Source organism: Ceratotherium simum, chromosome 11 (genome assembly GCF_057802395.1).
Source record: "Ceratotherium simum simum isolate JZ-2026a chromosome 11, ASM5780239v1, whole genome shotgun sequence".
Taxonomy (NCBI): Eukaryota; Metazoa; Chordata; class Mammalia; order Perissodactyla; family Rhinocerotidae; genus Ceratotherium; species Ceratotherium simum.
Window position 1 is genome coordinate 29,946,786 of NC_141910.1, and position 14,204 is coordinate 29,960,989.

General features: G+C 38.8%; 1 protein-coding gene across 1 annotated transcript in view; it reads right to left on the minus strand.

Annotated features, from left to right (window-relative positions):
• Positions 1-806: 806 nt before the first annotated feature.
• ACYP2 (acylphosphatase 2) overlaps positions 807-14,204 on the minus strand; it is a 169,753-nt gene continuing 156,355 nt past the window's right edge. Inside the window, exon 4 of the mRNA XM_004436644.3 lies at positions 807-1,263. Coding sequence (XP_004436701.1) covers positions 1,149-1,263 — 115 coding nt within the window. The 3' untranslated portion in view covers positions 807-1,148. The remainder of the gene's footprint in view (positions 1,264-14,204) is intronic.

Below are 14,204 nucleotides of genomic sequence, written 5' to 3' on the forward strand. Positions count from 1 at the left end.
TGGAGTGTAGCAATGGAGATTTATTCCATAGACAGAATGATGGTTTCTAACCTGTATTCCCAACGGATGTGCAATTGTCCAAGGAGGACAAGATGCGGGAGGGAAAGTGAGACCAAGTGTGCAGGGTTCCAGGGACCTCCATCCCCATTTCACTCATATTAGTTGTGCTTTCTCACTTGCTTTATGTATTAAATTCCATGTAAATTTTTGTTTTATTGAAGGATTCCATTGTTATAAAAATTTGGAAATCACTGAAAGATATTTGCAAGTATACACTACAACATTTGAAATTCCAGTATTTTGAGTTAAAGGTCTTCCTTTCTCAATAGCATAATTCTATGATATAGAAATGAAACTTCCCTTAAATACTCTGTTGCTTAATTATCATTTACATATGAAAATCCCCAAATGATAGGCCAAGTTTAGGGGATAGTATGATTTATTTAGACTCCCAGTTCCTTTTCTGGTTAATAGGACATCCATTATGGATGGTGTTGATACAAATCTTGCTGTTTGCTATCCTGAATTGTTCTTATCAGTCGCCATTACTACTCTGTTCACTATACAGAACAATATAGTTCATAGAAAGCATTAAGTAGCTCCAACCTAAGTATTGAATCATGTTCTCATTTAACCAGAATTTTAAAAATTAACTATTGATGTTATTTTATGGTTATACTGATCATCATACACATTTATATCTAACTACTGTTCATTTTGTTGTGTTTAAACAAATAACTCAACTTTAATAACAAATTATTATTCAGAAGTTTTTAGAATTCAATTCAGACAACAGTACCTAAGAATAATGTTTAAATGGTTAACTTTATTATTTTATGTCTAGCCAAATAACATGCATGCTATAATACTCATTAGAATTAAAGATTCTATGAGACAAGTTTAAATATTCATATTAAATATTTTGTAATGACATTTTTTCTTTAGAATACTAAGTTTTTGCTTGTTAAAAACATAGTTGAATAAAACTATTTCAGTGTCAGACATTTTTAATAACATATATAATTTAACTTTCAGAACAGACAGTTCTTTTTTTACCTTACTCTGCTACTATTATTCTACTAAATAGCCTTAAGAATATATAGTGTCTATTGTGCAATATAAGCATTACAGTTTTTATTTCTCTTCTATTAGTATCGAACACTAAAATTAGAGTATTCAAGTTTAGAGATGGTTTTTTCATTAGAAAAGTTCGTGCGGTCAATGCGAGAACTAGGACTTCCAACCTTGCTCAGCCAGGACTTCCTACAAAAAATAAACAAAGAAACAAAAATTAGCATATAAAGTATATATGGACTAGCTAAAATGATCCCACAATAGGTAACAATGGGAGTTTATTTTTACTAAGTAACTTTTGCATATAATGTGAATTGTAACTTTTTTTACATTGTATATACCATGTATGTATCAGAATACGATAGTTTAATATAATTAAATATGGACAAAGAAAAGCTAATAACAAATTAAGCACAGTCAACTCCTGATGATTTCATATTGGGGTTATTTTTGTACTCTTAAAACATCCAAGGCCATTATTACCTAGCTATTGTATGCAAAAGGATAAAAATATTTTTACAAAGAGGTAAGTAATAAAAACAATTCACCATTGTTTTTTCTCATTACCCAACACATGGTAGATATTTTATATATATATATATATATATATATATATATATATATATATATATATATGCAGAGAGAATGAAAGAATAAAGAATAAATGTGATTTTTCATAAATATTAAAATAAAATTAGATGAACATTTTGTCTTATCTATTCAAAAACCATTTATTACCACATATATTAGCAAAGTGACTGCATTAAAGAGACAAGTTAAATGTTCTGAAACTACTTTTCTGTTTATATAGTGCAATGATTTTTCTTAATTTATTAGTGATATCTATATATCTAATCCATGCATTTGGGTACTTACCTGAGATGCTTCCTACATAATTCAGGCTTATTGTAATATTACTGACACCTCAGATAATACTGTTAAGGATTTTCGGTGGTCTTTCTACCATGGATAATTAGTTGGGATGACAGAGTAAGTTGGACTACAGGTTACCGATATGAGGCTGTTTTACATAAGTGATGGCTGTTATTTCTGTGAGTTTCCTCATATCCCCAAAGTTCTTTCAGGTTGTGAAGCTAGTGCTGTATACAGCTGTGCAATATCACAAGTAACAATCTCATATAACCTTGAGTTAAAAATATTCTCTAGGCTAAAGTCATTTGATTAGCTGAAAATTATTCTTCATCAGGCTACCGAAGAATTCCAGTGATTTAAATTGCCATTGCGTTATTTAACCCTTTCTTTGGTTCTTATTTGTGACAATTTTATTGGGTAAGGTAAATTTTCATTTTTCTTCCTTTTCAGAAACTAAGCCATGAGCACAGTAATACATTTTATTTTCTTCAACTCATTTAGTTGAAATCTTAAAAATGGAAATTGCGTGTGTTGAAGAATAAAATTCAGTTATTATGAAAAGGAGCTGATGGCTTCAATTTGACTAGTCAAATCTCCTTGAAAACTGCTAGAAAATAAAGGCCAGAAATAATAAAAGCTAACATTTATTGAGCACTAACTGTTTGCTCAGCACTGTGCTAAGTTCTTTACATGTACTACTTCTTTTAATCTACACATTAGCCCTGTAAGTTATAGTCAGTTTTTACTCCTAAGTTATTGATGAAGAAGGAGAGACACAGAAGAGTTAAGTAACTTGCAGTGGTGGTGGTGACAAGTGATCAGATTCTGGATATATTTTAAAGATATAGTCACTAGATTTGCTGACAGATTGGATGTGGGTGTGAGAAAAAGAGAGGACTGAAGGATGACACCAGGGTTATTGGTTTGAAAAACTACTTGGATGGGGTTGTCATTTACTGAAATGCAGAGACTGTGAGAAGAGCAGATTTGGGGGAAAGATCAGAAGTTCAGTTTTGGAAGGTTAAGTTTGAGAGTTTGAGATGTTTATTAGACATCTAAATGAGATGTTGAGTAGGCAACTGGATCTATAAGTCTGGCTGGAGGATATAAAGTTTGGAATTTGTCTGCAGATAGTATTGAAAGCCATAAGATTGGATGGGATCACCAAAAAAGGAATATAGATAGAAAAGGGAAGAGGTCCAAGGACTGTACCTTAGGGCACCCAATGTTAACAGCTCAGCAAGCAGAGGAAGAATCAGCACAGGAAGAGAAGAAAGCATCCAGTGAGGTAGAAAAACTGGGCAAGAATCACGTCCTGGGAGTCAAATGAAGCCCTCAGGGAGCAGGGAGGGATCAATCAGGTCAATGCTGCTGGCAGGTCAAGTAAGGTAAGGACTAATAATTGACCATTGCATTTAGCAACATGAAGGTCACTGATGACCTTGACAAGAGCAGTTTGGGTGGAGTGAAAGCCATATTTGAATGGGCTCAAGAGAGAATGAGCAGAGAGGAACTGGAACCAGTGAATCCAGGACTAGGACTAGTGGGCATGGGAGCTGCAATGACTAATCCACCTGAGCTGATAACTTAATATATTTAACTACTTGAGAGCCTGACTACCTATCTGTAGCTGGTCTTAAACACCATCAAGAACTTCTTCACAGGCCAAACCTATGGCCAAGGAGGAATCTATGCCATTGGTAGGGGCAGAATGGTCACACTGTTGGGTGATTCAGCTCTGTTTACACTGTGTGTGTGTCAGGGGGAGAGCCACTTTGTGCCGTGCACGGCTCCACACATGCCACCCCTGTTGCTAGGAACCATCTTGACTGACTTGCTTACTCACTTAGGAATGTTCTGGTCACCTATCACTTTGCAAGCCCTAAGACCTCACTCTTCATGTATAGCTCTTGCAGCCAGTCCTTGATAGGTATGGCTCAGGTCTGGAGATGGCAGAACTACGAGTTCTCTTAGCCAAAAAATAACTAGTCACAAAGTTTCACACAAATTTATATCTAATTAGTGAGGATGTGATTGAGATGGGAGATATATATATATAGTCACTCACCCTTAGTGTGAAAAACAAACACATAATCAAACAGTACCAGTTAATTCAATAAATATTTAAGTAGCACAGTATGCAAGGCATATCCTAGATACTGGAGTGCATACACAGATATTTAAAATAGGGTTCTTTCCTCCAGTAACTTACAGTCTAATAGAAGAGTTTGGAGAATAATAAAAATAACTATAATGTAAGGCAGAATATGATGTACAACATGATTTATATAAAGAGGGAGAGGAATTGGGAGGGTTAACTTCTGCTCAAGGTACTCAGGGACATCTTTGTGATAGCAATGGCATTTGAGCTAAGTTTTAAAGAAAATATTATTGAATTTTTCAAATTTTTGAATGGGGAATGCCAATTTAAGCATGACAGAATACCAAGAAGCATGGGAAAATATTGATAACTTTAATTAAAAATGTAAAACTTTTGAATGGTCAAAAAAATGTCTTAAGCAAAGCCAAAACAAACAGCAAACTGGAAAACATTTTAGCATTTTTTTTTTTACTATACAAAGAGCACTTAAAACCATATATAAAAGATGACCATCCAATAGAAAAATGGACAAAGAACATAAGCAGATGAAAGGGAAAGAAATAAAAATGGCCAATAAATATCTGAAAATATTCTAACTCTTACTCATAATTTTAAAAATACAAATAAAGCAAGAACGAGACACCATCTGTTATGAAATGGCAAAGATTTGAAAGTTTGATAATATCTAGTAGTGGCACTTAGGGTGTGGAAAAAAAGGCACTTTTATACACTGTTGATGGGAATGCAAATTTGTACAGCTTTTTAGAAGGGCAACATGTTACTACCTATCAAAATTTTAAATGTCCATAACTTATAGACATCCTGTCATAGAGAGAGTACCCTGGGATACAGACTCTGAAACGGAGATTAGCATGTAGGGAGTACTCTCAGGTTTAACAACTGTGTGAGGCAAGGAAGGGAGACAAGAATGAACCGAGGGAGAAGTTGGACCGAGATGCTGTCTCAGCGAAGACCTCAGCCAACACATGAGGAGCTCTGACACTGGGAGGACCCTTCAGAGTTGTCCCAAGTTGAGGTGAGAGGGCTAGGTCTTTGTATCCCCAACATGAACCAGTCATTCTAGAAGAGCTGCCCAGAGAAGGAGGTGTGACCTTTAGTGCAGTGAATTCCTTTTGCCAAGGCAATTCCTGAAGAGGGCTGACAGCTGAGGGCCACCTTCCAGGAGCACTCCCAGCATCTGGGGAATAAGTCTTTCGGTCCTGAAAGGGCATCTGAGTGGCACATCACAGTGTCCACTACACATATTCTCACAAATATGCAAAGGGAATGGATTGAAGTTGCAAGACAAAGCAATGATAATTGGTGGGACAAGGCCCCAGGGCAGGTTGGAAGAAACAGGATCATGAGTTGGGTAGACTCATTAGGTTTAGAAAAGAAAGAGGACACATCTTCTCCGTACAGAGGAGAAGATAATGGGTTGAAAAAATTGGAGAGCAATTTGGATATGAGAAGGTATTCACGTGAGATAGCCTTCATTTTCTTAGTAAAATAAGAGGTGAGGTAATTTACTGAAAATTAGGGGTCGGCCCCGTGGCTTAGCGGTTAAGTGCACGCGCTCCGCTACTGGTGGCCCGGGTTCAGATCCCGGGCGCGCACCGACGCACCGCTTCTCCTGCCATGCTGAGGCTGCGTCCCACATACAGCAACTAGATGGATGTGCACCTATGACATACAACTATCTACTGGGGCTTTGGGGGAAGAAAAGGAGGAGGATTGGCAATAGATGTTAGCTCAGAGCCAGTCTTCCTCAGCAAAAAGAGGAGGATTAGCACGGATGTTAGTTCAGGGCTGATCTTCCTCACACACACACACACACACACACACACACACACACAAAGAAAATTAAGGGAGATGAAATAGAGTTGAGGGATCAAAGTGAAAAAGTTGTTAATAATTGCTATTGGAGTTAACAAATGTTGACTGAAATGAAAGAATTGCTGATGAGCAATGAGAGCCCTTGAGGTTAGACTAGATGGCTGGAGGCTGCAAACATGTCTGCTTGCAATGCAAATGTGCTTCTTTAGGCGCCTGTCCTGCAAGCGTGGTCAGAACCAGTGGGGCCAGGGATCAATGCCTGGGCCAAAGGCTTCTCAATAGGGACAATCCATCTGAGGGGCAGACTGAACAATTCAATCAGAGGTTTCCTGAAGTAAGCGATGGAATATGGGACTCTCCAGCCCCCAATCGGGAATGGACTTTTCTTTGGCCATCTGCAGAGCTGGTCTTAGGTTTAGTAGAGTGAATTGAATAAACTATTTCACTGAGGAGCCTGTGATTTGGGGATCTTTATCTTTTCTCTGGGACTTGTCAGATCCTCCAGGGAAGACACATCGAACATCTTGCCTAGAGTGTATTACTCTGGCTATGTGTGTCCTGGGACTCTGGAAAGAAAATTAAGGCCTCAACATTCAGTGTGTAACTTGCACTGAATCTCTCTGATTTCAGCACTATATCTTTTTTTGAACTGTGCCTATGAGACCCTCTCCAGAGGGTCAAACTCCGGCTTCCGCCTGGGCAGGCAGGGGAGCTGCTCCCCAGTGTGGGGTGGGGGATAACTGCTTATTAAACAGATTTTGAATCAGTCCTCCTATTTTTTTTTTTTTTTGTGAGGAAGATCAGCCCTGAGCTAACATCCATGCTAACCCTTTTTTTTCCCCCCAAAGCCCCAGTAGATAGTTGTATGTCACAGTTGCACATACTTCTAGTTGCTGTATGTGGGACGCGGCTTCAGCATGGCTCGAGAAGCGGTGCGTCAGTGCGCACCCGGGATCCGAACCCAGGCCACCAGTAGCAGAGCGCGCGCTCTTAACCACTAAGCCACGGGCTGGCCCCTCAGTCCTCCTATTTTTAACCCCACCTCTCCACCCACTTCCCATCAGCCTGAGCCTTGGGGGTTTCCACTGTGTTAAATGGGCCATTTCTCTGCTTCCTCCACTGAAGGCTTACAGTTCAGGTCTTCGTTAGCACAAGCTCATCTGCTTTCTACCTTCCAAAGTTTTGTTGCTGTAGCTTTCTTTCTCATTCTTTGTTCTTGCGGGTGTTTAAACCTTTTAAAAAATCCGTTTTACTCATACTTAAGTGGGGTTTAGAAGGGAACAGAGGTAAATGCATACGTTAAAAATGTAACACCTTTAACTGAAAGTATGGCTTTATCCTTTATATTTAAATCTTTAATCTATCTGGAATTATGTGATTGTATTATATGAAAAAGATGTCTTAATGTTGAATCGTTAAACATTTTCCCCAGCATAACTATTATCATATACTAAATATACGCACAGTCATGCCCTGCATAATGATGTTTCTGTCAATGACGGACCTCATATATAACGGTAGTCAAGATTCGTACCATATACGGGCTGGCCCCGTGGTGTAGTGGTTAAGTTTGGTGCGTGCTGCTTTGGTGGCCTGGGTTCACAGGTTCAGATCTGGGGTGGGGACATATACCACTCATCAGCCATGCTGTGGTGGTGACCTACGTACAAAATAGAGGAAGACTGGCACAGATGTCAGCTCAGGGCTAATCTTCCTCAAGCCAAAAGAAAAAAAAAAGAGGAGGGTTGGCAACAGATGTTAGCTCGGGGCAAATCTTACTCAGCAAAAAAAAAAAAAAAAAGATTAGTACTATATAGCCTAGGTGTGTAGTAGGCTATACCATCTAGGATTGTGTAAGTATACTTTATGATGTTTGCACAATGGCAAAATCACCTAACAATGCATTTCTCAGAACATATCCGTGTCATTAAGTGACACATGACTGTGTATGTTTGGATCTTTTTTCTAGACATTCCTTTTGGCTCCATTGATATCTTTGGTTAATCCCTAAACCAGTACCAAACTATTTTAATTATTATAGCCTTAGTGTATATATATATATTTTTGTGTGTGTGTGAGGAGATCAGCCCTGTGCTAACATCTGCCAATCCTCCTCTTTTTTTGCTGAGGAAGACTGGCCCTGGGCTAACATCCGTGTCCATCTTCCTCCACTTCATATGGGACGCCACCACAGCATGGCTTGCCAAGCAGTGTGTCGGTGCGTGCCCAGGATCCGAACCGGCGAACCCCGGGCCCCCACAGCGGAGCGCACACACTTAACCGCTTGCGCCACTGGGCCGGCCCCTAGAATATATTTTTATGTCCAGTGGTCCCTACACTCCCCCCAACCTCATTATTCTATTTCTAATTGTCCTTGTTTGTCTCAAATAGTCTACTAGATTTTAGCAAAATTTTGTCCAATCCCTTCAAATCCTTTTAAATCTTAAAATAATTCAGCAAGAACTGACATTCTAACAACATTTAATTTTGTCATCAAGAGTAACAATTTTCTCTTACTTTTGTTCAAGTCTTTATATTCCTCATTAAAATTCTGTCGTTTGCTTAATTCAGATCCTGTATATTTCTTGATACATTTATACTTAGATATGTTCTATTTTTCTTGCTATTTTTAACAAGGTGCCTTTTAACCATCATGTTTTTAAACTGATATATAGGGAAACTAGTGATCTCTAATGTTGTCATCAGATACCTTACTGAACTTCCTTAATAGTATAATCATTTTTCTTTTCTTTTCTTTGGGGTTCCTATGTAAACCACCCCATATATTTTTCCAGAATTCATTCTGTTAGTCAATTTTTATCACATTGACTGGATAATTTCAAATTCCTCTTTATCTTAGGCTATCTAGCCACATTTTGGCTACTTACATGCCTTTCAGAGAATTGCTACAGTCACTATGCAGAGAAAGAGAGAATCACAGTCTTCACCAGGCCAGGGGGCCAGCACGATCATAACACAACGCTCTGGCTCCAGCATGTTTTACCTATTACTTTAGTAGACTCAATAAATATTGAAGGGATGGTTGGAAGGATGGGCGAATTATATTTGCTTGGAAGAGACTGAAGTCTAATATTTCTGCCGTACATCTGAATCTGCTTTGTGTGCGTATATCTTTCACATATTTTTATTTAAGAAACGTGACCCACTGATCAGCTTTAAAAAACAAAAAATAAGAAGGTTCAACTAGTAAAAATGAAAGAGTAGGAATGTAAACTGGAAAATCTACTAACAGAAGTCATGTTACTTCATAACCATGTTCTCCTTTCACTCTAGTATATTTTAAATGCCTTATGTAGAGATTTTGAAAAGGAAACTAATTTTTGTCAAATTTAATTCTTTTACCAAAATCATGTTGCCTTTAAGAATTATAAAGTAATAACATAAGAAGGAATTTCATTAGGGATGCATTTCTTACATGTTTGATGAGGATTATACACTGTTGTGAAAACAATCTTTTAGGGAATGGCAAAGGACAATGATCTTGCATGTATTACTTTTAAGTATTCTTCAGGCCATCCATGCATTAAAAGAATGAATAAAACACAGTGCTGATAAATGTTAAATGACCAAGGAAAAATCTATTTGTTTAATAAATTAACTGTGCTGTGTTTTCCTGTTCCTATTCAGGCCATCACCAACTATTGGTCCCCTCAGGGCTTCCACAGCATTCTCTCTAATTCTTTGGTGTAGATGGCACACATTTAGCTATCAAATACACTAAGTGCCACACATTTATGGCCTTGGCAGCCAGCAAAGAGGCCAGCTGTGGCCTTCTAAGATGCACTTAGGTTTTGCCTTCCCAGAGACCCTTCTGTGCCTCTATCTAAACAGGGCCCCACCCCCACCCTAGGAGTGCATCACGGAAATTATCACATTCTATAATTGCTATGTTTATGTAATTGTTCATGTATTCGTTATGTGCCTCCTCCAGATTAGAATGCAAATTCTAAGAAGGCAGGGTTGGAGCCTTACTCATTATTGTATCCCCAGCATCTAGCATGATGCCCGGAGATAGTGGGCACTCGATAAACATATGCTGAATGACTGAGTCTTTGTCACCTGCCTGCCTTCTTCAGGTCTACAGCTTCCATGCATGACAGGAGTGGGCATTTCTAGGGTCCTATACAGTCCACACACTGAAAGGAACTCTGAGAACAATGTTTTAACTCTGATTTTATCTCATAGGGAACAATTTTTGAAAGGAAAAGAAATAGTTGCTCTTATTACAGAAAATGATAAAATATTTTACTCATGGCTGTCCCCTGTGAAATAACACAAGTAATGACTATATTCATCCTCTTAAAGGAACTTGGAGGCCTATGGATCTGACCTAATAACCTGAATATAAACATGTGAACCAAAGTTTATTTGTGGAATCAGTTCACTTATTTTTGCTAGCCCCCAAATTTTACTGCATTTCTTGTGATTGTGAGTTTACTCATTATATAAATAAGCATGGTAACCAACTTCACTCAGAGTTCAGGGTGACTATTACTACACTACAGGAGGGCCAAGTCCCTCCTGCAAACCTAGTCATAAGATATGCCACGTCTCAGTCAAGTTCAGCACACGGTTGATTGTATATGCTCAGAGATATCGTGATCATCAAATCAAAATCTTTAGACAATTTTTGTAGTATCCCAAAGATGTACAAACACCTACTACTGTATTTGGTGTATTATTTCAGGATTTTTAAGCTTTTTAAAGAGCAGAATCCTTTCTTCCAACATAATCTTGCATGAAAGCTTAATGCTTATAGCAGAAGTGAAGTGCTTCTCGGAAGCAAGGGAATGGTTGCGGCGCCGGGTGCAGAACCACCCCCCCCTCAGGCCTCTCTCCCCTCCGGCTGCACCTCGAGCACCTCAAGGGAATCTCAAGGGCTCTGAAGAGCTCAGTTTGAAAACTGCCCTATTGACCTATCACTGAGCAAGGATACAGGGGAGTGGATGTGTGGAGAATCCATCATATGTAGAAGTGGAAATCAACATAAGATGGTCTTTTCTATAACTCAAGTTAGTCTTTCCTACAAAATGTAGTACGCTCCTGGGCTAACATAAAAAATTCCATTTAACTAATATCCTTCTCTGAAACAAAGAGGTGAAATTAAAGCACTAGAAATCCAATACTATTAATAATTCATAGCAGTTCTATTTCCTGGGACTAAAGTGGGGCGGCATAAGCTTTTTGGATATCTCTGCAGCACCCGTATAAAATGTAGACCATAGCAAGAAAGGAGACGGTAGGAAAAGGCGGCTAATGAATTAAAAGCTAATGTGGTGCATACTGGAAAATACTGAGTTGCCTGCCCATTTCAAGCTTTCAAAGTAGCATTAATAATGGAAGCACAGTACATAATTTTTTTTGCTATTCTCCTCTCTTTAGCAAGTTTCCTTATTCAGTTACATGTAGACAAATAATATGATATACTACTTTATTATCAATATGAGCATTTTAATGGTATTTTGATATAATGTCTAAAATTTCTGTCAGATACATAGCCCATGATTAGTGAAGAGATCAGTGATAATCAAGGGAATCCCAGGACATCCATAATTAACCCGAGACCAGATTCCTCATCTCTAAAATGGGGATAATATTACTCACCTCACTGAGTTATTGAAAGGATCAAAGTGAATGTACGTACATTGTCTAATGTCAGACACACAGTCGGCCCTGAATAGCAGTTACTACAGTGGAATTGTTCTCTGACTTTGCCAAAGATGGTGGACAGCCTGGTTAGCAAGATCTGTGACCCTCAACATGACACACTTCTGGCAGTTCCGCTAGTAAAACCTCTTGCTCTTGGCAGAGCTGCTTCTCAGCTGCAGTCAGAAATGGCGTGTCATTCAACCTCCTCAGTTGGGAGAGCGTCTGGAAGAGCTACCCAAGCACGAGCTATGCCCAGGATTCTGAGAACCAGCCAACTGAATCAAAGGGCCTGGGAGCAGAGAAGGCAGAAGAAGTGAAGGCATGACTGAAACCTCTAGCTGCTCTGCCGTGCCACAGTTCCCAGGTCAACAAAGTGACAGATACCTCTTCTTTCCGTTTTATTTAGTGGAAAGAAAATAGATGCTGACACAGTGGTCACGGAAGTGGACTTCGGGATCATTCTGCTTGGGTGTGAATCCAGCTACCACTTTCTAACTGGTCATCCTGGGCAAGTTTCTAAAACCCTCAGTGCCTCATCTGTAAAATGGAGAGTATGTTGCCTACCTCATAGAGCTTTGAGGAAGATTAAATGAGATAATCTGTGTCAAGTGTTTAACACAGTATCCAGAAAATAGTGAACACTCAATAATTTTTAGCTATTGTATCAGTCAGGGTGCTGTTTTCATTGAAAACCACCTTAGCTATTTTAGAATGGAATTTAATATAGGGAATTAGGTCCTTATAAAATCACTGGAAGGCTGGAAGAACAGATCTAGATTGGGCCTGTTGGAACAACTCTGTAGAATTGGCTGCTCAAGTATAAAATGCTAAAACTGTGATTCCCATGCAAATACACGATGACATGTGTCAAAGATTTCTATTCAAAGCACAGTTAATGAGGGAACTGGAAGATTTTATGTCTGGTTCAAAGGAGAATTTAGACAAGTGTGTGCGTATATGTGTATACATACATATATACATACATATAATCAGGAATGCTGAACTCAATTTGCTAATAGATGCAAAACTGGTTAAAATTCTATAGGGCAACACTGTCCACCAGTACTGCAATGTGAGCCTCGTGTGTAATTTAAAATTTTATGGAAGCCACATTAAAGAAAGTAAAAATAAATAGGTGAAATTAATTTTAACATTTTATTTAGTCCAATATATCCAAAATATTATTTCAAGATATAATCTATATAAATGATAAATAAAATTAATGAGATATTTTACAATACTTTTTTATACTGAGTCTTTGAAATCTGGTGTGTATTTTATACTTACAACATATCTCAATTCACACTTGCCACATTACAAGTGCTCAATAACCACATGGGGCTAGTGGCTCCCATACTAACATAGTTTTAGGGCAACAGAAGAATAATGTTTGGGGTTAACTTTTCGGGGCAAAAGTCAATTGTATACCTACCAAAAAATAATTAATTTGCTTTGCTATGGAGAAGAAGTATTTGTATTTCTACAAGTTTGCTACAAGTAAATTTGTACCTTATAGAGTTGTAAAACAGACTAGTCAATAGAAAATTGATCAAAGGTGCACATACGTATAGAATCAAAAAATTCCTGGAAGTTCCACTAGACCATACCCAGAGCTTCCCCGAAAGACACCCTCTAATCTCCAGTTCCAAGCCTTGGACAATTTTTTTCTGATAGGCCCATTAGGGAAACTGCTGGGAATCAGGAAGCTGCCATTGAAATCGCTGCACTTATGAACACATTACCCTAACTGCAGTCCAGGCACCAGGAAGCCCCCACCAGAATTGTTGGCTCCAGAGCTACACAATGTCTGCTAGATCCTCACACCAGCTAAATGGATGACTCAGGCACTGCTGCTTCTCTCCCCGCCTAACTCAGTTCCAAATTCAAATTTCACGTGAGGACTTCTGATTGATGAAACCTAAATCACATTTGAAACTCTAGCTGCAAGGGAGTCAGGGAAACATAGCTCCTAGCTCTCCAGAGTCTGTAGTAAAGGAAAGGCACCCGAGGGAGCTTGAAACAGAGGTGGAGCAAGGCAACATACCATGTCTACCACTGCTAGTACTCACTTAACAAGAACTTCATGACATTCTACAATATGGGATACAGATGAGAAATTCTTTTTGCTAGTCTGTATGATAGCAACACTGTTGTGGACTCTTTCAGATCTGGAGTTCTTGGCACTAGAACAGAATCCCAAGGAACACCAACATGGAAGGGTCAAGTGGAAAGGGAGAAGCAGACAGATGACAGGTAGAGGGAATGACCAGAGAAGAGGGAGATAACCACCAAGTGTGGTGTTAGGAAAACTACAGGCACAGAGTATTCAAAGAAGGAGAGAGAAGTCAAATTCCAAATGCTGCTGAGACCCAAATAAAATATGAACTGAAAAGTGCTTTGGGGACCTTAGCAGGATCAGCTTCAGTGAAGCGGTGGGGGTGGAAGCCAGATTGGAATGGTTTCAGGAGTGAGGGGGAAGTGAGGAAATGGAGACAGCAAGAATAGATCAATCTTTGAGCTGTCTGACTCTGAAAGAGAGGAGAGACACAGCAGCTTTATACATCTTTAAGGTTCTGTTCTTGGCAAGCCAAGCCTGCCTTGATTCTGAAGTCAATGCTTTCTAATATTTCCGAGCGCCTTGTCTCAGAAG